This window comes from Rhinatrema bivittatum, chromosome 15, assembly GCF_901001135.1.
Source record: "Rhinatrema bivittatum chromosome 15, aRhiBiv1.1, whole genome shotgun sequence".
In the NCBI taxonomy this organism is placed as follows: Eukaryota; Metazoa; Chordata; class Amphibia; order Gymnophiona; family Rhinatrematidae; genus Rhinatrema; species Rhinatrema bivittatum.
Window position 1 is genome coordinate 52,886,950 of NC_042629.1, and position 27,160 is coordinate 52,914,109.

The following is a 27,160-nucleotide window of genomic DNA, read 5'->3' on the forward strand; positions in this document are numbered from 1 at the left end:
TGATAAAAAATTAAAGGCAAGAGAGAAACCCAAATGCCAGTTACAATGGCAGGTTCCTTTTGATTGGCCCCTGAACACAGATGCACTTGTCTCTATTACACATAAAATACTAAAGTTCTTTCAAAGTCTCTGTTATGTAAAAAAAAAAGGTGCAGGAGCCATTATATATAAAGTGTTAGGTACGACAACAGCCTCACCTGTATATAAAGTACTGTCTAGCAAGCTCCATATAAAATACCATAAGTTCTCCAGCAACCTCAAAAGTATGTAAATTTTCATAAGCACTCCAGAAGGCTCCACCAGTAATGTAAATACTATTGCTGTCTCAACTGTATGTTAAATTAGGTAAGTACCCCAACAGGCTCCATTGTATATAGAGTACCACTAGTACTCCAGGAGACTTGTATATAAACTACTGTAAGTACTCCAGCAGCCTTAACTATACATAAAGTCCCTTAAGTACTGCAGTAGGCTACCCAGTATACATTATGTGAGTATTCTAGCCTTTCTTTTCAGTTTAAGTGATAAGGCAAGTTTACAGTGTAGCTGAGATGAAATTACCTTCAGGATCTATTGCCGGGTGCAGTTTTTACTTATATGCTACATGGACTATCATGTTTTTACTCTTATTCATGGTCTCTCTGCCTATTCTTTTGTAATCTCCAGAATTTTGCTTGGCTTCCCCCATATATAAACCAAATACTGCCATAATCTCCCATGAGAGGGAAAGAAGGGTAGAGGTCATTTAGGGCTACTTTACAGCAGTGGTCCCCAGCCCTGTCCTGGGGGCTCACCAGCCAGTCGGGTTTTCAGGATATCCACAATGAATATGCATGAGAGAAAATGTGCATGCTGCAGTGCATGCAAATTTTCTCTCATGCATATTCATTGTGGATATCCTGAAAACCCGACTGGCTGGTGGGCCCCCAGGACAGGGTTGGGGGCCACTGCTTTAGAGCATTTGGCTTGCTTACCTCCCAGCAATGCAATAAAACAGAGCCAAAAGCCTGAGGGATGTGAGGGTGCAAAGGAAGAGGAAAGAAGAGTGAACGTCAAACCAGGAGGTGGGTGGGGGAAGGCCATGCCATCCTTTGAGTTAGTCTGCAAGCCCAACGGGGGGTGCTGAAGGCAAATGTGGCATGGGATGCCATTTTGGGAGAGAGACAACCCGTAAGAATGAAGAGGTGACATTGCCTCTTTAGAAATCATTGGAGGGACCTCATCTAGAGTATTGTGTCCAACTGCTGAGGCCACTTCTCTGGTAGGACAAAGAGCAATCCAGAGGAAGGCTACGGAAGTGGTGCAGAGTTTACCCCAAAAGGTATACGAGATGAGACTTAAGGAACTAAATATACATTCCCTAGAGGGGAGGAGAGAGAGAGAGGAGGGTTCTGATCAGAGACACTGAAATACCTTATAAACCAGGAGTGGGCAACTCCAGTCCTCGAGAGCCACAAACAGGTCAGGTTTTCAGGATATCCACAAGGAATATGCATAGAATGGAGGCAACGCAAGCAAATATAAAAGCAATAGATGACAGGCACACATTTTTCAGTGGAAAGGAGATTCTAGAACAAGGGGTCTTGGTTTGAAGATGAGAGGGGGCAATTCAGGATTAGCATGCGGGAGCATTTCTTCAGTGAAGGGCGGTGAATGCATGGACTAACCTCCCAATAGAAGTCACATAAACATATAGTAACAGAGTAGTGATGGCAGAAAAGGACCAAATGGTCCATCCAGTCTGCCCAGCAAGCTTAAGTTGGTAACTGCCACTCTGTGCAGGTTACTCCCGTGTTTCTCTTTAGGGTAGTAACTGCCACTCCGTGCAGTTATCCCTGAGCCTTATGATAACCCATAAAAACTGCAGCTAGCAACATTTTTTTTACTGGGTGATGAGCTTTCTTGAAAATTCAGACAGTGCTGCATGACGTGCTTTGCTTATGGACTTTGCTGTAGAAGCAGTGCTGTGCTTTTTCCCTTAGGTCTGCGTCGGGGCCTTCTTGGTTGTTGGTGTCTCAAGCCAATTCCCCCTTTTCCCTCTGTTGTCAAAGTGGGGAGCAGTGTTGCAGTTGCACTAAAAGCATCAAGGCTTATTGGTTAAAGGTAGTAATCTCCATGCCTTCTGCTAAGGGTAGTAACTGCTGCACCAGCAAGTTACCCCATGCACGCTTTCTTCATTTTCTTTAGGACTGGGCCATAGAAAACGACCTCTGCTTTTACCCTTATGTCCGCGCATCAGTATCCCAGGCCGTTGAAATCTGGGCCCTCGGTTGTTGTCCGAATCCAATTCCTCTTTGTAACTGCTGCCCCAACAAGTTACCCCTCCTGCACGCTATCCTTCATTTCTGTCCTCTGGCCGCCTAAGTGGGGAGCAATGTTGCAGCAGAAGCAGAGGCTCCTTAGTGGAAAGGAAGTGAAGGCAAAGCTGCAGCCCAAGCGGGGAACTTGCAGTATTGCCACAGGAAGGGAGCACGGGCAGACTAGATGGGTCTGGTGGTCTGTGAGTGCAGCACTGCCAGCTGAAGAAGCAGGAGTCTGAGCCGGCAACATTAAAGAAAGCAAATTTCCAGCGCCAACCGATGTGTCACCGGGCTGCCCACCCAGCATAACTTCTAAGTGGGAAAATAGTAATGGTATATGCATGCATTAATTCAAATTTACATCATGGGTAGCTCAAGGCAAGTTACATTCAAGTCCAGCTGGTATTTTCCCTGTCCCCAGAGGGCTTACAATCTGTGATCAATTTGTATTGAAATTTTAGCAAGTTATAAGGCTATTTAAATATATAAATACATATGCCTTATTCTAATTATTCTATTATTACTCTTATTCTAATTCTCTTCCCAGTTTTAAGACCCTTGTTGTAATGTAACTTTTGATCTCTTTGCACTTGTTTATGTTCCGTTTTTTGTTCTCACCCCTTGTTGCATGTAACAGCATGATGTGGTTTCTAATCACGAATACCGGTATAGAAAAACGCTAAATAAAATAAATGCCTGTTCTTCAACTATAACAATACTATTTGCTAGAAGCAAATACTAGCAGCCTAAGGGCCTGATTTTCAAAAGCATTTACACCCATAAAAACAGGTATTACATGTGTAAATGCATTTTACCCGTGTAAGTGGACTTTTGAAAATTGCAACAATATATTGCATTGAATTGTTTTCCTATATAAGTGGGTAAATGGCTTTTGAAAATGACTACAATAGTAGCTACATTTGCACGTGTAAATCCTTTTGAAAATTACCCCCTAAATGTGTAATACCAGCCTGAAGAAAATGCAAATCAATTAATGATGTGAGTGCAAATGACCAAAAACATTTTTAACATTTTATTTATTTATTTATTTTATTTAGCATTTTTTATATACCGATAACCGTTTGCACATCGTATCGGTTTACAATTAACTTCGAACTAATAGGCAAAGGCCTTTACATGGAACAGTAACTGAAAATAAACAAGGGAAAACAGGAAACAGTAATCAAAAAGAGGAAAACTAGTTTACAGAAATTAGGTTTACATAAATTTACAAGTATTTACAAAAATAATCAGAGACTAAATGCATATGGGGTTCTGATAGCAATCATGAGGAAGGATTGGCAGACGGGTAGGCTTGTAGAAAAAGCCATTTTAAACCAATTCTTCAGAAAAGCTCATTTTCATAAAAGTAAAAAAAAAAAAAAAATAGGGGTCAATTTTAAAAGGCGTGTGCACGTTCATGTGCGTGATCCCAGCCCGTGCACACGGATGTGCCGATTTTATAACATGCGCGCGTTGGCACGTTCATGTAATAAAATATAGTTCCCGTGCACACCAATTAAGGAGCGGACCGGGAAGGAACTTGCCTTTATCCCTATCTACCCTTCCTCCCTTTTCCCCTCTCCTCCCCAACCCCTAAACTAACCCTAACTTGTGTTTTTTTTTTTTTTACTTACCTGCTCCTTTGGAGCAGAAGTAAGTTACGCGCTCTGGCCAGCTGCCGGCGTGCACTTCCCCGGGATAGGACCTATTGGCCGCAGTCCCGGCAGGCTTCCCGCTCCGCCCCTCCCTGCCCAGACCATGCCCCCCAGCCTACCCCTTTTAGCTGGCCTGGCACTTCTGCATGTATTGGGGGTTACACGTGGGGCCGGGCCCTTTTGAAAATGTGCACAGGGCCCAGCCACGCGCATAACCCCCTGAATTTTACATGCGAGGGCCTTTTAAAATTTGCCTGATGGTGCTTGGGAGCCCATCACTGCTAAAAGCTGCCATTCTTTTGAGATTAAGTGAAAGTCTAATATCAACTTGACTAGCATACATACAGTAGCCAAAATTTTCAGAAACAGTAAATTTATTGAACAAGTCATGTTGTCTAGTGCATTATCATTCAGTAGAAATGAGTCACAGCCACAGAAAAGCAAATAAAATATATACACATATATTTGAAAAATGTCTCATTGACATGTTATCTATTAATAGGTGGGTGGCCTCTCTCTTTTTTTTCTGCAGGGCAGAAAGCAGTTGGCTTTTGCAGAGCTCAGATAAAACCTGCAGCCTCTTGCTCTGCCATGGCTTCTCTTCTGGTTCACTTGGTCAGAAGGAAGATGCTCACCTTTCCTCTTTTGGGGTTCTCCTTGCCAGCTCTTCCCCCTCTCCTCCCAAGGCAAGGCGGAGGCGCTCTCTCTGGAGCCACTTTGCCCTACAAATAATCCAGCAGAGCTCTATTCCCAACAGACATAATTGTGCTATAGTCTGTGCCAATCGTAACATGTTTGCAAATCATGGCAAAACTGAAATCTGGGTACCTCGTCCATTTCAAAATATTCAGGCAATATTGAATATATTTTATTTTCTTAGCTTTAATGAGGAAATGCTATTATCGCAAACCTCTTTTTTTTTTTTTTTTTTTTTAATAGTTAGCTTGGACCTATCTATGATAACCTGTATTCACAAGTAGTGCATTTTGAAATCAATGTCTAGAGATGACCCTGCAACGGCGAGTCCTTGCAAATATTTCACCACTTTTGTTATTTGTCTAATAATTTTCTAATTTAGGGATAGGGAGAAGGGCCCTATTTAAAAAGGACAAGTACCACTGCTTTTTAACTTATTTAGAAATGAGCTGGCAATGGGAACGAGTGAGGTGATCAGATTTTCAGATGACACAAAATTATTCAAAGTTGTTAAATCACAAGAGGACTGAGAGAAACTGCAACACAGGGAGACTGGGCAGCCAAATGGCAGATAATGTTTAATGGGGGCAAGTGCAAAGTGCTGCACTTAGGGAAAAGTAACCCAAATTATGGCTCCACAATGCAAGGTTCCACATTAGGAGGCACCACTCAGGAAAAGGAGCTAAGTGCCATCATTGAAAATACATTGAAATCTTCTGCTCAATGTGCAGGAACAGCCAAGAAAGCAAATGGAATGCTAAGAATTAAAGGAATGGAGACTAAAACAGAATATCATGCCGTCTCTGTAGCGCTCCATGGTGCTACCTCATCTTGAGTATTGTGTGTAGTTCTGGTCATCACATCTCAAACACAATATAGCAGAATTAGAAAAGGCACAGAGAAGGGTGATCAAAATGATAAAGGGGATGGAACGATTCCCCTATGAGGAAAGTGTGAAGAGGTTAGGACTCTTCCGCTAGAAAAAGAGTCAGCTAAGGGAAAATATTGAGGAGTAGCCTATTGGTTAGAGCAGTGGGCTACAAAACAGGGAAAGTAGGCTCAAATGCCATTGCCACTCCTTGTGACCTTGGTAAATCATTTCACCCTCCATTGCCTCAGGTACAAACAGGGTCAGTAACTTTCAAATCCTCTTTCTCGGTTGCCAGCGCGCACACATGGTGATGGCAATTTTATAAAGTGCGCGCGTCGATGCTTGCACAATTTTATATCGGCATGTGCGCCAAGTGTTGAATCACATGCGTAAGTGGGGGGATTTCATTAGATGTGCGCGACAATGCAATAGGCCCTATTCACTTCCTAACCCCCCTATCTAATCTGTTTCCCTTTTCCCCTACAAACCCTGACCCCTAAAACTCCACTAACTACCCTACATTTTTTTGTTTCGAAACTTACCTGCTCTCTGGAGCAGCAGCAACTTGAATGTGCAGGTCGGCTCCCAGCGCAAGCTTCAGCGGGACAGCGCCATTAGGCCCTGCCCATGCCTATGCCCAGACCCCACCTCCAACCTGCCCCTTTTCTAAAATCCTGTTCTTCTTCACATACCGGAAGCTACACACGAGGCTGCGGGCCTATGAATATCCGCGCGGCCCAGCCAAGCCTGTGTCACCCGGTTTTCATGCACGCAGGGTTTTTAAAATTTGCCCTTTAGACTGTGAGCCCACTGGGGGCCAGGGAAATATCTACAGTGTCTGCAAAGCAAACATATGTAATTAAAATAAAAAATAGAGGCCTATAAAATAATGAGTGGAATGAAACCAGTGAATGAAAATTGGTTTATTCTTTCAAAAAATATAAAGACTAAGGGACATACAATGAAGTTACTAAGTAGTAGATTTAAAACAAATAGGAGAAAATATTTTTTCACTCAGTGCCAGAGGGCATGGTGAAAGCTGTTGGTGTAGTTGCATTTCAGAAAGGTTTGGACAAGTTCCTGGAGGAAAAGTCCATAAACCATTATTAAGGTGGAGTTGCAGAAATCCACTGCTTATTCTTGGGGTAAGCAGCTTGGAATATCTCTACTTCCTGGGATCCTGCCAGGTACTTATGACCTGGCTTGGCCACGGTTGGAAACAGGATACTGGGACTGACGGACCCTTGGTCTGACCCAGTATAGCAAGTCTTATGTTCTTATCTATCTTCTTTAATCCCCTTCCCTATCACGCTAGGGCTTAGCCATAGAGAAATCTGAAAGTCCATTTTAGGGCATTGCCAAGCAAAGCACTTTAACTTCTGTATAGAAATGTATAATGCCATGGATGGATATATATATATATACATATTATTATTTTTTAATAGATGGTTTATGTATGTTGCAGAAATTCACTCTTATAATCAGCTTTGACCCTTCTTGAATTTTCTTGTGATATTATAATCCAGTCTTGGTAATAATACAGATCACTTGTACACAAAGAGACAGGCAGTTCTAGGTACTGGGCTGTCACACTTCTAGGGGAAAAAAAGGTTAAGTGAAATGGGGAAGATCAAGGAAAGAGAAAAACATGACAATTAGAACATCCTTTCTGGACAGCTCTTGCTGTATTTGGTGAAAATTATACATATTGCAGGTTTTTATTTATCAGCTCTCAAGAGTTTCCGTTACAAACAAAGGATAATTTTCAAAACTATTTACCCTGGTGCCTTGGCTGTTTGGAAATAGCCCTCATTCAGTCTGGTACAAAATGTGTGCAGGGTTTCAGAGCCTGGGTACTTGTAGCCAGCTTGGGGGCGGCAGTGGCTGGCGAAGGACGGCTGTATTTTGGGTGGGTTTGGGAAAATAGCTTGCATTGATTGTATGTAAACGCCTGTGTGCATTATTTTACATTCAGAGGTTACCCTCTGAGTAGGTGCAAAGATGGGGCGGGTGCAATTTTCGAAGGGAAACTGCAGCCATGTTTTTCCCTGGGGGTCCAGCATCGGCACCCTTTGCATCTGGATGGCCAGTTTGAAAATAACCCTGACAGTAAAGATATCGATCATGACATGTGTACGCGAAAAGTTTTGCCTTTTTTTTTTTTTTACTTTACACGGTTACTTCGGCCAAAACGTGGTATTCCGGCTAGCAGAAATCCCACTGGTGGCCACAGGGCCTCCTGTGCCCAAGCTGCAGCGTCGAGCCACCTGGCCGGTGCTTTCCCGTCCTCCAGCTCCGTCTCTCTCCCGGCTCACCCCACGAGACCAAGCCGGGCAGGGCTCCGGGGCCGAGGCGCTTCTTTTATCATCCGGTGCCTGCGGGCTCGGCTGCCCGCCCCGGAGAGGGCAGGTGGTGGCTCCGTCAGCCGGGACCTGCACGGGGGGGGGGGGGGGCGCAGTAGCCGGCACTTGTTTACCAGGTGCCCGCCTCCCAGCTCGTGCCAGAGGGATCGATGGTGCACGTTGCCCTTCCTCTTTTCCGGGTGGGAATGGGGCACGCCTGGGCGCGAGACCCCCAGCCCTCCCCCCCCCTTTCTCTCGGTACCTGTCCCGCTGCCGTACCAGAGATGCATGGCTCCGCCCCACCCCGGTGCGTTCGGCTGTAACGGGCGCTCTGTATGGCCGGCCGACCCGTCCGTCACGTCCGGCGGGCCAATGGCGGGCGGCCTTAGAAGGGAAGGCGGCGGGCTGAGCTCTCCGGCTGCATGCGGGAGAGGGAGCGAGAGAGAGCGTTGAGCTCGCGCTGTCTCCGGCTGCACTTTTATCTCTTACGCCCCCCCCCCCCCCCCCCCCCCCCATCACCGGAGCGGAGGAGGCAAGGGAGCGCTCCCCTCCTCCTCCCTCCCCAGCTCGGGGGTGACAGAGAGGGGAGCCCGAGGTGAGTGCGCTGCGCCCCCGCAACACTTTTAACTCACCGGCAGCGGGCACCGGGGGAGGAGAGGAGCCCTAATTCTCACTCACTTCCCCCCCTCTCCCGTGCAAACTTTAGCGGAGGAGGGGAGACGGGCAGCTGGGCTCCGGATGACCCCCCCCCCCCCCTTCTCCTCCGGGCCGGGAGGGGAGTGCATGCATGCAAGACGGGGGCGTGGGGGTTAGGCCAGCGGTGCCAGCCCAGGGCAAGCGGCAGAAAAGAGGAAAAGAGCCAGCGAAGCCCCGGGGCTGCAGAAGCGAAACTTCCTGGCGCGGGGGGGGGGGGAGCCTTCCCTCGGCGCTGCCGGCCCGGTGCAGCCCGCACGCCCGATCGGGTGCATGGAGCGGGGCCGGGGCAGTGCCCGCTGGGAGCCGGGGGCTCCGCCAGTGGTGGCTGGATGCAGGGCGGGCGGGCAGGCCTTGCTTTTTTTAAAGTCCTCTTTCTGGGCGAACTTGTGACATTCCGCCGTCCCGATGACAGAGAACTTGTCGAGAATTCCCCCGACCAGGCAGAGCGGGGCTGGGGCCGCTCCCCCCGCCTCGCCCTTTCCTCTTCTCCGGTGCACCGATCCGGCCGCTTGCAAGAGAGAGAGAGAAAAAAAAAAAACCCGACTCCAGCGTCTTCCTCCCTCCTCCTCCTCCTCTCTCGCTTTTTTGCAATGGATAGAAACTTGCAATGACGTTCGAGCCGTGAAATGAAAATCCCCCCCCCCCCCCAATCTGGCTCTCGGTGGCGGCGGCTCCCCCGGGCCGGACTCTGCGATCGCTCGCCCTCGGGCAGGAAGGTGCATTAAAAATAGATTTCTAAAACAAATAGCAGCAAGCAGCCGCTGAGCCACCGCGGCACGACAGAGCCAGGGAGACGCTGGCTTGCTGCTTGGTCTTTTTCGCTTTTCCTTTCGACGGAAAAATACATCGGCAGAGCTCTTCTAGGGGGGGGGGGGGAGCCGGCTGTAGGATTTGAGGGTGTCGGGGGTAAAGGAGACACTTGGCGGAAGGGAAAGATCTTGTTAAAAGTTTTCTCTTTTTTTTTTTGTTTGTTTTTGTTTTTATAGGAAAAGAGGGGGGGTGGGGAGGGAGTCGGGGAGAAGAGAGGCGAGGATCGGATGGTGGTCACTGGCCTTGAGGCTCTGAAACCATTGCACGCCCTGCCGGTGACATGTTCGGTGCAGGCGGGGGAGGGGAGGGGAGGGGGGGCGCATTTCTCTGATTAGGAAGAATAATAATAATTAGTATTTACACTCATGCACGGGAGCTGGAGGCTGGCAGAGAGCAGCTGGGCATGCTCCCGGAGAGAGAGGGAGAGGGGGGGAGCTGCTGCTCGAACGTGGAAGCAGGGCGGAGGGAATCAACAGCCTGGCGGCGGAGCGCAGCGGCTCCGGGGCCCGGGGAGGAGGAGAGGCGAGGCGGGTGCTGCCCGGCCGGCGGGGATCGCGGCCGCCGCGCTCCCCCCCCTCCCCCTTTGGTTCATGCCGTGGCGGTTTGCAGAGGAGGAGGGTCGGAGAGTCTCTCTCCCCGTTACCGGAGGTGGATTGCAGACTTTGCCAGAGTGAGATTTGTACTTCGGTTTCCCTATCTTCCCCCCCCCCCCCCCCAAGCAAGATGGACTCTCTCTCTCACACCCCCCCCCCCTCCCGTTCTCTCTCCCTCTCGTCTGCCTTTAAGATCGACATCTTGCACCGAGATGCAAACTTGATCGCGACCGGAGAGGCCTGAGCCCTTCCTGTGTTTTCGGTGCACGGAAACCACCACAAGAAAAAATAAAAAGAGAGCGAGAAGGGGGCCCTGGCGGCGGACTTGGGGGGGGGGGGCGGGGGAGAGAGATTATTTATTATTTCTTCTGTCCTGTGCAATCGCTGTATCCGATGGCTTTGCTCTCCAGGCTTTTTCTATATTTATTGACGGATTTGCACGGGCAGGGCTTCAGCGACGGGATCCGGTGTACATGAGGGAGGGGGGGGGAGAGGAAGGGGTATTACCTGAAACTATTACAACGTTTAATGCGCCCCCCCCCCCCCCGTCTGTACCTGCACTCCGGCTACTGTAGATTTTGCATCTCACCCCCTCCTCTCCCCCCCCCCCCCTTGCCGCTGGCCACTCCTGCAACTTACGGACTGGGATTTCTATTTAATACATTTTGGGGGAGGGAGGGAGGGGGATTGCGTTTTATTTCCCGGCTGTTTTGTGCTGGAATGGCTCCTGCCTTCGCGATCACAACTTTCTGCTGCTGGCAGGAGCCGGTGCAGCCACCATGCACGCTCCGATCTAATGGCTTCACGTGCCCTTAACGCGAGCGTAGCCCGGGAATGGCTGCTGCGTTTTGGGATTTTGCTTATTATTATCATTATAATTTTTGACGATGCGGAAGGCAGCAGTCGGGTGGCCGTTTCGTCGGAATCTGGTTTCCGAGCGAGGAAAAGTTTCGGAAGATGCTGCATGTGTCGTGTACAGAGCTGATGGTGTTGCTGATGTGCCTGTCTTTGATACTTTATAGGTCACTATCACATGACAAAGGCTTCGAGGCAGCTTCATCTTCCTCTGTCTGTGTTTTCCATTTGCCTTCCTGGGTAAGTAGGTGCAGGCCACTGCACACGGGGAAGATGGGGGATTGATTAAAGTCCACTCAGATCCAGTCTGGATCTTCGGGTGCTCGGCAGATGCCAGACTTAGAGTATGGGTAGATTTTCCTGTGCTAAGCATTTTAGTGCTGGTAAGCTTTGTGGCCTATTGCAAGTTCTGATGGGTCAATATCTGCTGCGATTGGGCTAAATGACAAAAAAAAGTTAGTGAAAATTTATATATATGGTAACATATGGACAAAATATAGGTTCTTAAATGTATCCGCATAAAATCATGAATTATGTTTTATGAATTAAATAACTTTTTTTTGGGGGGTGGGGAGGAGAAGAGAAATAGAGGGGGTAGGGGCAGTAGAATAATTTGGTGGAAGTCCCTAATTGAAGTAATCCTGTTGGTGAGAATAGCCCCTGCCGTGGGTTGCCTGGCCCACCAATAGATGGAGACAGAGCGGAAGAGAACTCTTGACAGGAAGGAAACCTCTGCCTGGGTTCTGATCTGTCGCCAGCTAGGTGGAAGAGGAATGTCTGCAGGTGGTTCCAAATCCCCCCCCCCCCCCCCAAAAAAAAAATAAAAAAAAATACCATGCTGGCATGTGACAGATACAGGTCTGTTTTTCCTCCATCCAGTCCTGCATGAGTGGAAATAATGAGAACATAAGAAATTGCCATGCTGGGTCAGAGCAAGGGTCCATCAAGCCCAGCATCCTGTTTCCAAAAGAGACCAAACCAGGTCACAAGAGCCTGGCAATTACCCAAACACTAAGAAGATCCCATGCAACACCTTTATATATTTTTACCTTTTTTTATGTATTTAGAGACTTTTGTTTTCAGTTTTGTTTTTTTTAATTTTCCCTGAAAGTAAATCACTGTCTTATCATAGCCAACCAAATGGCAGAAAAATCAGTGGTAAAAAATTGACTATTATTTTTCCCTAATGATTTTCTCCTGTTATTTGCAATAAACTGTGATAAAACCTGAAAACAAAGGTCCCTGTGTGTTTTCACACTGACTAACACGGCAGAATACACTGATTTGTCTTGTAATGTGACAGAAATGGCTGCAAACCAGGATAGATCTAGGGAACGCGTCTAGAATGGAGGCTAAAGATAAATCCACGTGCTATTAGTTTCTGCTTTCTTAACATTTAAGTTTAAAAACAAACTAAAGCTACAAACCCCAATGCCTTAAATGTAAACCTTGGGAACTAGGAAGGACGTCTGTTTTCTGACAACTCTCTGTCGCTGGTGGAATTAGTTTTGTGGATTTCCAAAAGCTCAAGAGAGAACGAAAGAGGGGGTGATCTCTAGAGAAGTGTTAAAAGGAAAACCGAGCACCTGTAAGAACCATAATCTGAACCAGAAGAAGTGTGTTAGTTTTATTTTATTTATTTTGCTAAATATTCTGAGGTTGACGAGCCTTGCTCTTGGAATAGGAAGGTTTAGAATAAGAGGCTGGAGCCAGAAACTCACCCCCACCAAACACCAGGATACTCAGTGAGGAGATAGGACCCCTTTTTTTTTTTTAAAGGCAGTTATGTCTTTTAAGTCATCTTTCGACAATCCAAGCAAATGCAATTTTTCTCCCACCTCACCACAGTTAGGGGGGATCCGGTTCTGACCAACGTACGTGTGAATGTGAGTTGTCGCTGCATTTTATTCGGCACACACCCCCCCTCCCCCCCCCCCCCCCCCCAGAGAGAACGGAGGAAGATTTCCAGTAAGAGAGATGCTTTCCGAGCAAAGCATCCCCGCTGCCGACGTCCAGCAGCCCGAATCGGAAGGCCTGCCTGAAAGTGCGGTGCAGGATGGAGAAGCGGAGATAACTGGGTGCGGATAAATTCTGCGGTTTCCGTTGATGGCGCGGTGACCTCAGAAGCCAGCACGGACGAGAAGGAAGACTTGCCGCTCGAGGGGAAAATGTGTTTTTTGATTTTTTTTTTTTAAATTCTAGGAGCCGCCACGCGTGACTTTTGATGCAGCGGCCATTAAATAAATAACTTTCAGTTGTATTTGGGGGCTCCTAGAGCACATCGATGTCTCGGCTGTTCTAGTATGGGGGCTCCATGTGGATTTAATGGCAGCTGTGATTTCAGATAATTCTTCTTAAAACGAAAAACAAAAGGATCGTTCCTTCAGAGCCACAAATAGGAGGAAAAGTTTCTGCGTGGTGTTGGACACATGGCTGCCGGAGATGTGTTAGAGCTTAGGTGCAATCTTTTTGGGCAGAGCCGTCCCCCTGGTCACACCTGTCGAAGAGATGAGAAGAGCAGCCATGGAAAAGCGCCTGACGAAGAATTTACAGCAAATTAGCGCAGTATTCCTAATCTCACCCCCACCCGAAGACTTCGAACCGGGACGTAATTTGATTTTAATCTTGTTCCCTGACCACCGAAGAATGGCAAAGCATTGTTTTTTTTTTTAAACCTGAAATTCTTAAGTGAATGTATTGGACTCCTCCATTTCAAAATGGTGTTGCTAGCAGCAGTCAATGGAGGGCGACATGAAGGGCGTTTATTGCATCAAATGCTACAGATGTGTATTTGCCTATTCCAATTGCAGCATAAATGCCAAGGTCGCCGTTTTTTGTTTTTTTTAGTGTACGTTTTGAATTGGTGCGAGCATGCCCCTCAGGATAGCAGTTTAACGAAGGAATGGACGTAATTCCCATATCTGGATGATTAAAAAAAAAAAAAAAAAAAGTACCAGTGTAGCAAGCATCCGGAAGCCGCGCTGGAAGCCCTTTGGATACTGCCAAGGGGGCGGTTGGTTGGAAGATTGGTTTGAAAAGGACCTTTTGTCGACCATAAGCCATACGGTTTCTAGGGGCTATATTCAACTCTAGACAAGAAGCCGTGTCTTTTTTTTTTTTTTTTTTTTTTTTTTTTTTTTTTAAATCAGGCAGGCAGGACAAGATAGCAGAAGGGGTAACTTAACTCCAGTATGTGGTGATGTTCGTCTTCCAGTGTTGGCTACGAGGCAATTTAATAAAAGGGGTGAGGTAGAGAATGAGGCTGCATGAACCTTTTTTTCCTTTCCCTTCAGCTGTTAGAGAAGATCGGGGAAGCTATATCGTTTTAACTCCTACCCAAGCAAAACATTTTGCTTTTGTCAAGGAATGTCATTCCAGCCATTTCATAGGTTGGTGATAACACATGCCAGTTTGAAAGGACAGGAGGCCCATTACCATATGTGCATAACCCAAGGATATTGGTGTCTTGGAGACTCAAAGTGGTCAATAAAAAGGCTAGAGATGAGAGCCATATTCAGAGTCGTGTGCAGATTCAGAACCCATAGGAGTTAAAGGTCCGGGTAACTATAGACCAGTGAGCCTGACTTCAGCGCCAGGAAAAAATAGTGGAAACTATTCTCAAGATCAAAATCGTAGAGCATATAGAGAGACATGGTTTAATGGAACACAGTCAACATGGATTTACCCAAAGGAAGGCTTGCCTAACAAATCTGCTTCATTTTTTTGAAGGGGTTAATAAACATGTGGATAAAGGTGAACCGATAGATATTTGGATTTTCAGAAGGCATTTGACAAAGTCAAAGTTTGACAATTTAAATTTTGTAAACCGTTATGATGGCTTTACTGAATGACTGTATATAAAACTCAACAAATAAATGAGAGGCTTCTACGAAAACTAAAAAGTCATGGGATATGAGGCAATGTCCTTTCATGGATTACAAACTGGTTAAAAGACAGGAAACAGAGAGTAGGATTAAATGGTCAATTTTCTCAGTGGTAAAGGGTAAACAGTGGAGTGCCTCAGGGATCTGTACTTGGACCGGTGCTTTTCAATATATTTATAAATGATCTGGAAAGGAATACATTGAGTGAGGTTATCAAATTTGCGGATGATACAAAATTATTCAGAGTAGTTAAATCACAAGCGGACTGTGATACGTTACAGGAGGACCTTGCAAGACTGGAAGATTAGGCATCCAAATGGCAGATGAAATGTAATATGGACAAGTGCAAGGTGTTGCATATAGGGAAAAATAACCCTTGCTGTAGTTACACGATGTTAGGTTCCATATTAGGAGCTACCACCCAGGAAAAAGATCTAGGCATCGTAGTGGATAATACTTTAAAATCGTCGGCTCAGTGTGCTGCAGCAGTCAAAAAAGCAAACAGAATGTTAGGAATTATTAGGAAGGGAATGGTTAATAGAACGGAAAATCTCATAATGCCTCTATCACTCCATGGTGAGACCGCACCTTAAATACTGTGTACAATTCTGGTCACCGCATCTCAAAAAACATATAGTAGCGATGGAAAAGGTACAGAGAAGGGCAACCAAAATGATAAAGGGAATGGAACAGCTCCCCTATGAGGAAAGGCTGAAGAGGTTAGGGCTGTTCAGCTTGGAGAAGAGACGGCTGAGGGGGGATATGATAGAGGTCTTTAAGATCATGAGAGGTCTTGAACGAGTAGATGTGAATCGGTTATTTACATTTTCGAATAATAGAAGGACTAGGGGACATTCCATGAAGTTAGCAAGTGACACATTTAAGACTAATCGGAGAAAATTGTTTTTCATTCAATGCACAATAAAGCTCTAGAATTTGTTGCCAGATGATGTGGTTAGTGTAGCTGGGTTTAAAAAAGGTTTGGAGAAGTCCATTAATGGCTATTAATCAAGTTTACTTAGGGAATACCCATGGTACTGATGCAATTAATAGCAGTGGCATCTTCTTAGTGTTTGGGTACTTGCCAGGTTCTTGTGGTCTGGTTTGGCCTCTGTTGGAAACAGGATGCTGGGCTTGATGGCCCCTTGGTCTGACCCAGCATGGCAATTTTTTATGTTCTTAAGGTCTGTGTGGGGCAGATCAGACAATATGGCGGCTGGTAATCTGTAGAGATGAGAATGTACTGTGGAAGTGGGATGCTAAATTGGAAAACAAGAAGAATCCTTGTCTGGATCCAATAACTCATTTTGCATTTTTTAGTAATCAACATTTCAGGGCAAATAACCTAAAAAAAAGAAACTGCCTTTAGCAGAAGGCCAGTTAACACAAAAGCATGAACTCTTAACGTGCAAGTATTTTCTCAGATACACCATAGGGCAGAGTGCAGCAATGCATAACCAGAACTGCCAGCCCATGCATCTGGGCGACAGGTGCTCCCTATTTCCAGTTGATGTATGTGTTTCTCCCTCTCGCTGCTACCTAGACTATGCTAAAGATTGTGCTGCCCTCTGGCACTATCCTGCTGCTCTCCCAACTTGCTCTTGTTGCACACAGGGGCCGATGCAATACAGTGCGCTCAGCCAAGCGCACTGTATAACCCACACTCCGATGCAGGTTAAATAAGAGCTAATCCACCCCCTAATGCAATAGGGGGATTAACGCCTATTTAACCTGCACCTGAAGTGGTGTGAATGTAATAGCGCTCATCCCATGCAAATGCATGAGCCTATTACTCATTCACTCCGCATGCAAAAAGATAAACGTGTGTCACAGCCGTTAATAGCTGAGCGCAGGTAAAAAAAAAAAAAATTAAGTACAGAAAAGCAGTTTTTCTGCTTTTCTGTACTTAATTTTTTTTCTTTTTAGTTTAAAAAAGAACTGCAGACCGAGTTATGAAGACCGATGCCGGTAAATTGGGCGCGTTATAACCGGCAGCTGCGGCAGTTCGCGTTAGCAAGGAGGCGCTAACTTCTAATTTACATATTGCATGGCGCCCCCTCCCCCCTTGTGGGCACCATGCGTGCGTTACGAAAGTGGGTGCTGAAAAGTCAGTGCCCACTTTCCGTGAAAATTATTGCATCTGCCCCACAGTGCATAAACAGTGGTTGGTCTTCTCTGCTGCCAGGCAGATTTCCCTCTAACAGATGGAGGACTTGCTCTTCAAAGGGCTGATCCTCCCTCTGAAATGATTGCATTTCATGAACGTGATTTTTAAATAAAATACTAGATTGTGCCTCAATCAAAGAAGAGCTCTACCAATTTGGCTTACTTCAGGATATGGATAGTTGCATGGATTTTTATTTTTTTTTTTGGTAGGTTGTGCACTGTGTGAGGGGGCTTTATGTAATAACATGATGGAATATGAAGATCAAAATGACCCACTCCATGTACATCTTTAGGTAGATGGGTGTACAGAGTTCCCATGTGCAGCTCTTCCTTCCACCATATTTTACGCAGCGTCTCAACCCTTTTCCCATCACTGTTCTCTGTGATTATTAAAGTGATGGCCTCCAGCATCTTTACTGGTGCGCCATGTCAGGTCTTGCCATCTTCTCACAAAGACCAGCACTTAAACCAAACGCCCAGACCCCCTTCTAATAATAATCATCTTGGGTTCCATTCATGCAGGTCCTACCAGCCCTCTTGGAAGCCTGCTGATGTCTGTACCCTGCAACATAGAAGCATAAACCTAGACATGATGACAGAAAAGGACCAATGGTCCATCCAGTCTGCCCAGCAAGCTTCCCATGGTAGGATCTGCCATGCAGGTTACCCCCATGTGTCAGTCAGTGCTGCTTGTCATGCTTTGCTTATGGACTTGGCCACAGAAGCAGTCCTGCGTGTTTTCCTTAATTGTCTGCACATCAGTACCCAGACTGTAAGTCCTAGCTCGTGTTGGTTGTCTCTCTGAATCCAAATTCTTCTTCCTTCTACCCCCTACCCTCCTCCTTCAAAGCAGAGAGGGATGTTGCAGTTGCATCAAGGCTTATTGGTTAAGGGTAGTAATCCCTGCCTTCTGTTACGGGCAGTAGCTGCTGCTCTGTGCAGGTTACCCCCATGCTTATCAGTTCCTCAGACTGTAAAAGTTGGGGCCCTCAGTGGTTGCTGATTGAATCCATTAACCTTTTCTCCTGCTGCTGAAGCGGAGAGCCATGTTGGTGTTGCATCAAAAGTAGGAAGGCTTATTAAGAACATAAGAACATGCCATACTGGGTCAGACCAAGGGTCCATCAAGCCTGGCATCCCGTCTCCAACAGTGGCCAATCCAGGCCATAAGAACCTGGCAAGTTCTCAAAAACTAAGTCTATTCCATGTTACCGTTACTAGTAATAGCAATGGCTATTTTCTAAGTCAACTCAATTAATAGCAGGTAATGGACTTCTCCTCCAAGAACTTATCCAATCCTTTTTTAAACACAGCTATACTAACTGCACTAACCACATCCCCTGGCAACAAATTCCAGAGTTTAATTGTGCGTTGAGTGAAAAAGAACTTTCTCCGATTAGTCTTAAATGTGCTACGTGCTAACTTCATGGAGTGCCCCCTAGTCCTTTTGTTATCCGAAAGAGTAAATATTGGTTAAGGGTGATAACCGCCGCACCAGCAAGTTACCCCCATGCACACTTTCTTTGTTTCCTTTAGTTTAAACAGTTTATTGAAGAAAAGTCATAATATAAGCAAACAAATGTGTATTGTGCAATGATTTCTGACACACATTTCACAGAAGACTATACCATGTACAGTTTTACACTGGGTGAAAAATGTATCGGCAAACACATAGGCACATCAGTCACCTACCCCCACCTCCCAAATTGTTTCTCTTTTTAATACAATCTGTTTTATTAGAGAACAACCATGTATTCAGACCTTCAGAGTTCAGTTTTCCTTATGCACTCCAAAGGCAAGGCCAAATCTTCGTTTCCTTTGGCCGTAGAAGCAGTCCTGTGCTTTTTCCTGTATGTCTGCGTATCTGTATCGCAGACCATGGAAGTCGGGGCCCTCTGATGTCACCTGAATCCAATTCCTCTTATCCCCCTGCCATCTAAGACCCCTCCCTGATACTGCTTTGTGCACCACTTCTATGGTAGCCCCCATCCTCTGGGCTATTCTCGGTGGAAGCTCTTAAGATTTTACCTAGTTGCTACTAAGTTTTGTCTCCTCCCCCCCCCCCCCCCCAGCGTTTCACCAAAGTAGTCCAGATGGCTCATCCTGGGAAGTAGACATTTTAAAGCACTTTTTAAATATACATTTCATTCTGCCTGGTTTTCCTGTTTGCGGAGCAAAGAGAGGTTTAAGTTATGCATTCCATCTTGGGAATATGTTGGAAGTAAATGCATCCTTTACAAGAACTGTCTCGGTTTTTTGGTTTATTCTTGCTTTATTTCCACCTAATGGAAGGAAGGAAAACCCATGGTCTGGGCTAGTTGTGGTGTAGGGCTCTGAAAGACATCATTGACAGGTAGGGGAAGTTGCTTTCTGTGTGGTGGGTGGGGTTTTTTTTTTGTTTTTTGTTTTTATTTCTTTGTTGTGATGAGGGTAAGTAGTTACCAAAATGGTGGCTCAGAAGTTCACAAGACCTGCAGATGCTGGCCTACAAAAAGTTATATTTTTTTAATTTAAGGTACAGAGGCCACTTGGAAGATTCTGACACTGTTCTGTAGTAAATATGTGACCTTGACAGTAATGTGCTCCTTATTGGCCTACGTCTGAAGGAAAAGAAGTCTTAGGAGGGCACTCTGCGTATGTCTCCTTAACTTTTCTGTTCTGGTCTCCCAACCACACCAAATGTTTGGGGTCATACGGATGGGGGAGGATGTGTCGTTCCCTCCCCCCCCCCCCCCCCCCACACACACACCCAACACCTCAGATTCATGTGCATATCCTGGAAAGTGTAACTTTTTGTCCTGCTTAAAATCTGGAATGAAGAACAGAAGTTAAAAGTTTGCTTTGCACCCTCCTCTGCCCCTAAGTGCCACAATTCTAAGCAACAGCCTGAGAAGTTAACAAAACTAAAGCTGTTGCAGCTTCGTTGTGTCTTGAATATTTCTTGGTTTAAAAAAAAACAAACATTGGTTGCGATATAAGATGTGAATTTTGATAGGGAAATGCAAGCAAATGAGTCGTGTGCCTTTCACGCGGACGCTTTACCAAGGTCCGTGCGAGAGAGAGCGCGCAGCCACCCCGTTTTTTTGTTTTTTTTGTAATCTGCTTTGACGTGCCGAAAGGCAAAATAGACATGGAAATAAATGAAATGTGTGCTGGACTGTGCTGGCCCCTGATTGTTTTCTGTAATGGGGGATTTTCCAGTGCATTGGAATACAAAGGAGGGGTTCACTGTTCAGCTTTATTATGAATGTTGCCAGTTTTAAAGAGCAAATTGTAATATATATATATATTTTTTTTTTTTTGTTCTCTGCTGTAACGTTAAAAGGTTAGTGCTCATTAACTATGAGAGATCACAAAGAGGAAGACAGGCAACAATATCAGGAAAAGCTATAAGAAACTGGTAAAGGAGCAGAGATGAAAGAAGAGCTAATATGGTAAAAGGGGGGAGGGAGAATATGACATTTTGACAGACTTAGTAAGTCACAGGAGGGGCTGCAAAAGTGACATTGCAAGATTCACAGGCAAAGGGGAGAGAAACGCAGAAGCTGGCAAGGAAAAAGCAGAATTGCTTGACGGATATTTCTGGAGATTTTCAGTGAGGAGAGGCCAGGAGCAGGACCCCAGGAACTTGGGCGCACGTGGGATTAGAAAGGAGGCAAACCTCAAAACCGTTTTCAGAAGGCTGTGCTTGTGAGGAGCTAGGTAAACATCTGAGGGTACTGCGGAGCCAGAAATCCTGGCAGCGCCACTGGCTTGCCTTGACAGGAGTGCTTTCGGAGGGACTGGAGGCGGGCAGATAATAGTTGCTCTTCATGTGACTGGGAACTGCAGGCCGGTTAGTCTGACCTCCGTGGCGAGCAAATATAATGGAGTCGCGTGGCTAGAACGGGAAAGTACAGTTTCTGGAATCCAGTGGGTAGCAAAATGCGAGGCAGCATGGCTGGGTGGTCAGAAAGTTGGATGGGGAGAGAACATTTTAGATGTGGTGGGTCTATTTGGATTTCAGTAAGGCCTTTGACGCGGTTCCACATAGGCGACTTTTTTATAAATAAATTGAAGGTAGTTTTTCAAAGGAGTTACGCACATAAAAGTAGCTTGTATCATAGTGACTTACAAAAGCCCGTTGGCGCGCATAAAACCTTTTGAACGTTATCTCCATTGAGCGCCCTTGGTCTGGGCGCTAAAGCAACTTGCTGAGTGGGAGATGATAAATGGAGTTCACTCTGAGGAGATTGGGGTGCCTCTGGGATCGGTTCTTTATAACAGTCTCATAAGGGGTATTAGAACAAGTTTGTCTTTTTCAGTGGATGAGACCAAAATCTGCAACAGGATAGACACTTGAAGGTGGAAAACATGAGAAGGGATCTAGCGAAGCTTGAAGAATGGTCTAGGGTCTGGAAGCTGAGGTTTAATGATAAAAATGCAGTTATACATTTGAGTTGCAAAAATCCAAGTATTGGGGGGAGGAATTCTAAGCATGAAAGAAGAGTGGGATCTGGAGGTGATTTGTATCTGATGATCTTAAGGTGGCCAAACAGGTGGATAAAGCAATGATAAAAGCCAGAAAGATGCTTGGCTGCACACGGAGAAGAATGGTCAGCAGAAAAAGGGAGGTGATATTGCCCCTGTATAGGTCCCTGGTGAGACCCCACTTGGAATACTGAGTACAATTCTGGAGACTGTGCCTTCAAAAGGATATAAACTGGTTGAGGTCGGTCCAGAGGGTGGCTACTAACATGGTCAGTGGTCTTCATTCTAAAACATATATGGGGATGGACTTGGAGATCTAAGAGGGAAAGGCGAGATAAGGGAGATATGATAGAGACATTCAAATACCTCAAAGGTTTCCATTCCCAGGAGATGAGCCTTTTTCAGTGGAAAGGATGTTCTAGAACGAGGGGTCATGGGATGAGGGTGAAAGGGAGTAGACTCTGGACTAACTTAAGGAAATTGTGGTGGATGCTTGGAACAGCCTCCCAGTGAAGGTGGTAGAGTCTAGGACAGTAGTTGAATTCAAGAAAGCCTGGGATAAATGCACGAAATCTCCGAGCAGATGATAGGGATTGTGGAGCTGAACAGTTTGGTGTGGATGAATTGTACCGGCTCTTCCTGCGTCCTATTTAATGCGTTCCTTAAAAGAACAGAAACTTCACTTACACATTCTTAATTGAATTCAGTGGCAGGCCGAGTCTGCCTTTCTCTGAGTTTGTTCACATTGTTCGAGCATTATTCGATTTTTAGGTTTTACTTGCCTTTTTTTCCCGTGTCCAAGCTGAAGGTGTGTTACGGTTCAGGTACGGGAGTTTCAGCAGGTCCCTTCGTATAACTACGCGGCCCTTGAGCCCGTGCAGAGAGGGTTTGCTGTAACGGAAAAGTGACTGGGGGAGGGGGGGGGACCTTGTGCTTTGTTACGAGGGATTTGATTATAAAGAGGGACCCCTCTTGCTGTGTATGAGGACGTTGTTTTGTAGCTGTTTGGCGGAGTCGTGTGAATTTTGCATTAGCAATTTGCATCACTAAAACCCTTTTTCAGATGAGAATTTAACTCTGGCTGCAAGTTGGATCTCCATATTGGACTGTTGAACTCAGCAGCTGATTTTTAATGCATTTATTTTCAGATTGTGCAGATATATAAGGGATCTTCATTCTCTCTTTTTTTCTTTTTTTTCCCTCCTGGGAATTTCAGTGTTCATTATAAGAACCACAACTGGGAGAAAATCCATGGGAACACTTTTTTTTTTCTTCTTCCACCATTTTTTCTCCTGGTTTTTTTTTTTTTTTTGTTTTGTTTTATAAAAAATAACTGTTCCTACCTACTAAATTGTTCTGATCTGGAAATGCGGGCGCTTGCATAGCTGGATTGCTCTGGCAGACCAAGAGGCTCGCCTGCAATGGTGGAATCACATGAGCAGCTGGGACTGCCAGGCAGACTGCAAGCACAGCAGTGGCTGGAAAAGCTACGTCTGAAACGCTGGTGGCCGCGTGGCGAGGCCTGGCTGGTAGGAGACCAGAGCGGCCATATGTTTGGGCAACGGCCATGCTAGTATTGCTGGCTGTCCTAAGGTGTTCCACCCCCCCCGAGCTTTATTTTGTGGTTAATGTGGAAAATCTGGGGTGCTAGAGGGAATTGATTGATTGGGGGTGTTGCAGGCTGGCAGCTTGGATGTATCCTTAGCAGCATGGGCAAAATAAATAGCCAGACCGGATGGGCCGCTTGGTGCCTTTTTTTTTTTTTTTTTTGCCTTCATCTGCTATGTTACGTTTAACATGTGGAGCTGTCGGCATTCTGAAATATTCCTATAGGGCTCGCTCCAGAAGAGCAAGCTTCAGTTGGACATCATTTCACTAAATGCAAAATCTTAGCTATCTTTCCAACTAAAATAATTTGGGTGGAAGTGAGCGAAGGAGGATTTTTATTAATTCCCCCCCCCCCCCCGCCCCCCTATGGACACCAAGAAGAACAACCTGAATGCACGCCTGTGGCAAAAATCCCGCCTGGAAATAGTGTCTTGAATTGACAGGTCTTAGGTGGTCTGTGATGGGAGAGCCTGGTCTTCCTCTGCTTTGGCCGTTTTCGGTGCTTTTATTATTCACGGAGCCAGGTTGGTTGGGCCCTCGGGCCCAGCTCTTCCAAAGTACGCGCACTCTGGCAATTCCTGTCTTACACTGGGGGATCCACAGGACATGGAAATGGCTCTGCAGCACTCTGGCTGCTTATGTTTTTCCAGGTAAAAAAAAAAAAAAAAATCCTTCCTGATTCCAAGAACACAGTTGGAGTAAGTTCCTGCTTCGTAAAATCTAAGTTGTTGTGATTGTATATAAAGTTAAAGTTTAGACTTCCTTGTGTCCCATTGAGCTGTGTCAGAGGCATTATGGATGTTTTGAAAGGAAATAGCACTTCTCTCTAGAGTCTGTTGAAAATAAGAAATGGTAAACGGAGTCTGGGTCTAACCAGCTTTGGCTGTGCATGGCTTGGACTTCTGGGCTTGGCTCTTCTTGAAGGGCTGTTCTTATGACGTCCCTCTCTTATCAGTGTCTTCCTTCCCCCCCCCCCCCCCCCCCCCAATCACCCACACTAACTCTTCTCTTTTGATTTAATGAGTAAAGAAAAGGGATTGTATTCCTTGAAGCTGTGATCTAGAATCGCTTTTCAAAAAAACTAAAGACATGTGCCTGTAGTAGGGCCTGTCTACTCCGGATCAGCAAGTGGTGGGGTTGTGTTTTGTTTTTTTTTCTTTTGTCTGTGGAACAAATGTTTCTGAAATTCTGCAGCTTGTTGTTGTTGTTTGGTTTTTTGTGTGTGTTTTTTGTTTTTGTCTGGTAGTGGTTTACTTTTACTTGTGTATCATAGACAGATGTATATTTAGACCCACCTAGGCAGCTTGCAACACGCTGAACTCTGTAGATGAACTTGGTGCGGCCAAACTAGCCACATCACTGATGTCTACCATAGTCACACAGAGGGTACGGTTGGACAGCCCTTTCCGCAAATAAATTGGTGCTTTACCTGCAGAAACGTGGCCTTGGGAAATTGCCCGCCATGTATGCACATAGGTGTGGGAGTACTTTTCACCTGCAGCCCATTCGATACATCCAGCCCTTAGACGACCATTGATGTCTATAATTTATAGGCTCCAAGCAACTGAGTAAATACAAACCTTTTTGTCTTGTGCTTTTGAACGGGATGCACCATTTGACGTGCACGATGCATGAAGTGATTAAAGGATGTGATGTATGCATCCTTTATGCAGATTAATCTGTTGGGGGTGTGGCTGGCTTTAGAACTTGGCACACAGAAGGAACTTCCCAGATGAGGCCTCCAAATACAGACAGGGGTCCCTGTGCTCATCACAGCCTGTTCTGTGGACCTTGGGATTTGAACCTCCAGTCCAGGGGCTCTACCGCTGGGCTAGTAGGACATCCTCACCCACTTAAGCTATTGATGCTTAAATTCCTCTTCCCTGTCACAAATAGACAGATGTGATTTCCATAGGGGAAGAAATATATATAAGAGTATCTGATATTTCCATGCTTCCCCACCTTCCTGTCATGTGTCTTCCAAGGTTATTGTCTGTATCTATTAAAAATCTTATTTTAAAATGTTTTATAACCTGCAGCTATGCAATATTCTAGGCGATGAACAGTTTGTTCATATTTAACTTAAATAACACTTGCAGACTAATATTTGTGGTCAAGGAAGCAGATGTGCACCGGTGTACTTCTTGGCTTAAATTCTAGTCTTTTATCTGCTGAGAAATATGGAATTAGACGATGCCCGAGGCCAGGGGCTCATCTCTCCCTGCAGGAGGCCTGATCGTGGCAGAGCTACAGGCGGTTGAACCACCGCCTGGCAAGGTTGCACAGCTCAGTGGGCATTTACCAGCGTAGCAAGCATTTGGGCTCTTCAGAGGTTGGTGTCTTTATAACCTGTGCAGCTGAATTCAACATTTTAATTTATTGGTGTTTCGTACTTATCTAACATAAGAAATTGCCTTACTGGGTCAGACCAGGGGTCCATCAAGCCCAGCATCCTGTTTCCAACAGTGGCCAATCCAAGTCGCAAGTACCCAAACATTAAATAAATCTCAAGCTACTGTTGCTTATTAATTAATCGACAACTAATAAACAATTCCTGAAATGAGTAGGAGGTGGGAAAGCTCACAGAGACCTCATATTTAGATGCCCAACGGCTAAGCTAGTGAAAGCTTATAATAGCGCAAGCTTTTCTTTGTTTTTAATCATTGGTCTCAATGAGCTGTTTATGAAGGGCGCTATGTAATATATAGCTGTCCCGATGTACTTGAAGTCTCTAAATGTACTGGAGAGTTGTACTTAACTTGCAACTTTAATGTCCGGCGTCAAGGCTCAGAGTAATGATGGTAAAGTCCGACGTTGTTCCGACACGGCGTGTTTCGGAGGGAACCTCCTTCCTCAGGGGGTCGGGTACCACTATTACCGGCTTCTATCGCTGTCCAGAGATGCTTGGCTTAGAAAACTGATCTCTCTATATCTATACTAATGGAAATGTCCATCAAACATGGAGGAAATTGGCCTCTATGTGAGTGTCCTCGCTCCTCTGCCGGCAAACCCAATAACTTAGTGCGCAGGCTTCCAGGAGCAGAATGCATGAACCTGACGCAGCAGCTGAAGCCAAGATGAGTCCCCACTTCCACTCAATAATGGAATATCGTTGGCCCTTCTCCAAAGAGCAGCGACCTTGCACGTGAAGCAGTACTCTCAACTCCATCCAGCTTTGCAGACTCTTGGGGCCTGATTTATGAAGACTTTTCTCACATTTCTTTTTTGTCTTTGGGGACAGAATCTTAGTGGATTGGGTCCTTGACCATGCAAATGCTAGTTTGTGGAAAATATACTACATTTTGTTTTTCATATCAAATGGGTTTAAATGGATTGATGCATTGTTTGGAAATATATCTCCCCCTCCCGGGGGCGTCGGCAACCCCTTCTCCCCCTTTCTTGGTTTGCTCTGAGGAAAGAGTCTTCCCCAAAAAAAGAATATTATCATCTGACTTAACAGAAGTTGAAAATGTATCATCTGTGGAAGTGGGAGAAAAGAATAATAAGGGGGAATTAGGAGCAAAGGCTTCGAAGGGGGTAGAGGAGGGAGGTGTTGGACATTGGAGAGGGTAGATCTAGCCAGCAAAACTCCTACTAAGAAGTTAGAAAAACCATTGCTAATTATTCTGGACTCTGTTTGGACTGCAATTATAACTTTGGAAAAATCTATATCAAAGTTAACTAATGTCACAATGGAAATGAATAAACGGGTATGAAAAACAGAACAACTTAGAAAAACAGAATCTACAATTGGATGATTTGGAACAGAAAGTATCCCAAGTCCAGAAAGTTCAAGCGGGCATAAGGCAAGGGGAGATGATTCAGATGAAAAACCTCGAAAGATTAGAAAATGAATCAAGGTATTTAAATCTTAGTCATAAATCTTCCTTCGATCAGACTTACAAGATCAGTTCAAAAAGTACATGAATGAGGTTCTAAAAATACCATCAGAAGTTACTCCTCCTCTTGCAAAGATATGTACTATATTTCGTCCAATAGAATGAGTGAAGAACAAACACCACCTCCTCCAGGGGCGATTTGGGCTATCGGGGGGATCGGGCATCCCCCGGTGGGCCGATCGCTCCAGTCACATGGTCTGCCATGACAGAGCCACGCTCGGCAGACCACGTGATGTGGCCTGAACGGCGAATACCCAGGCCGGTCCGACATCGTGAATCCGCCGCCGATCTCCTCTAAACGTGACTGAGTTG

The 27,160-nt window shown here is 45.6% G+C and overlaps 1 protein-coding gene across 3 annotated transcripts in view; it reads left to right on the plus strand.

Moving 5' to 3' along the window:
- The first annotated feature begins 8,354 nt into the window (after nt 1–8,354).
- BBX (BBX high mobility group box domain containing) overlaps nt 8,355–27,160 on the plus strand; it is an 84,357-nt gene continuing 65,551 nt past the window's right edge. The window contains exons 1-2 of one of the 3 annotated variants that reach the window (XM_029578073.1): nt 8,355–8,462; nt 10,989–11,061. Coding sequence is in view for 1 of the 3 variants with exons in the window: in XM_029578072.1 (XP_029433932.1) it covers nt 9,964–10,043; nt 10,989–11,061 (153 nt within the window). In the remaining 2 variants the exon portion in view is untranslated. Of the gene's footprint in view, nt 8,463–9,237; nt 9,280–9,783; nt 10,044–10,988; nt 11,062–27,160 lie in introns of those variants that run through there. The other 2 variants (XM_029578074.1, XM_029578072.1) reach the window with 2 other exon arrangements.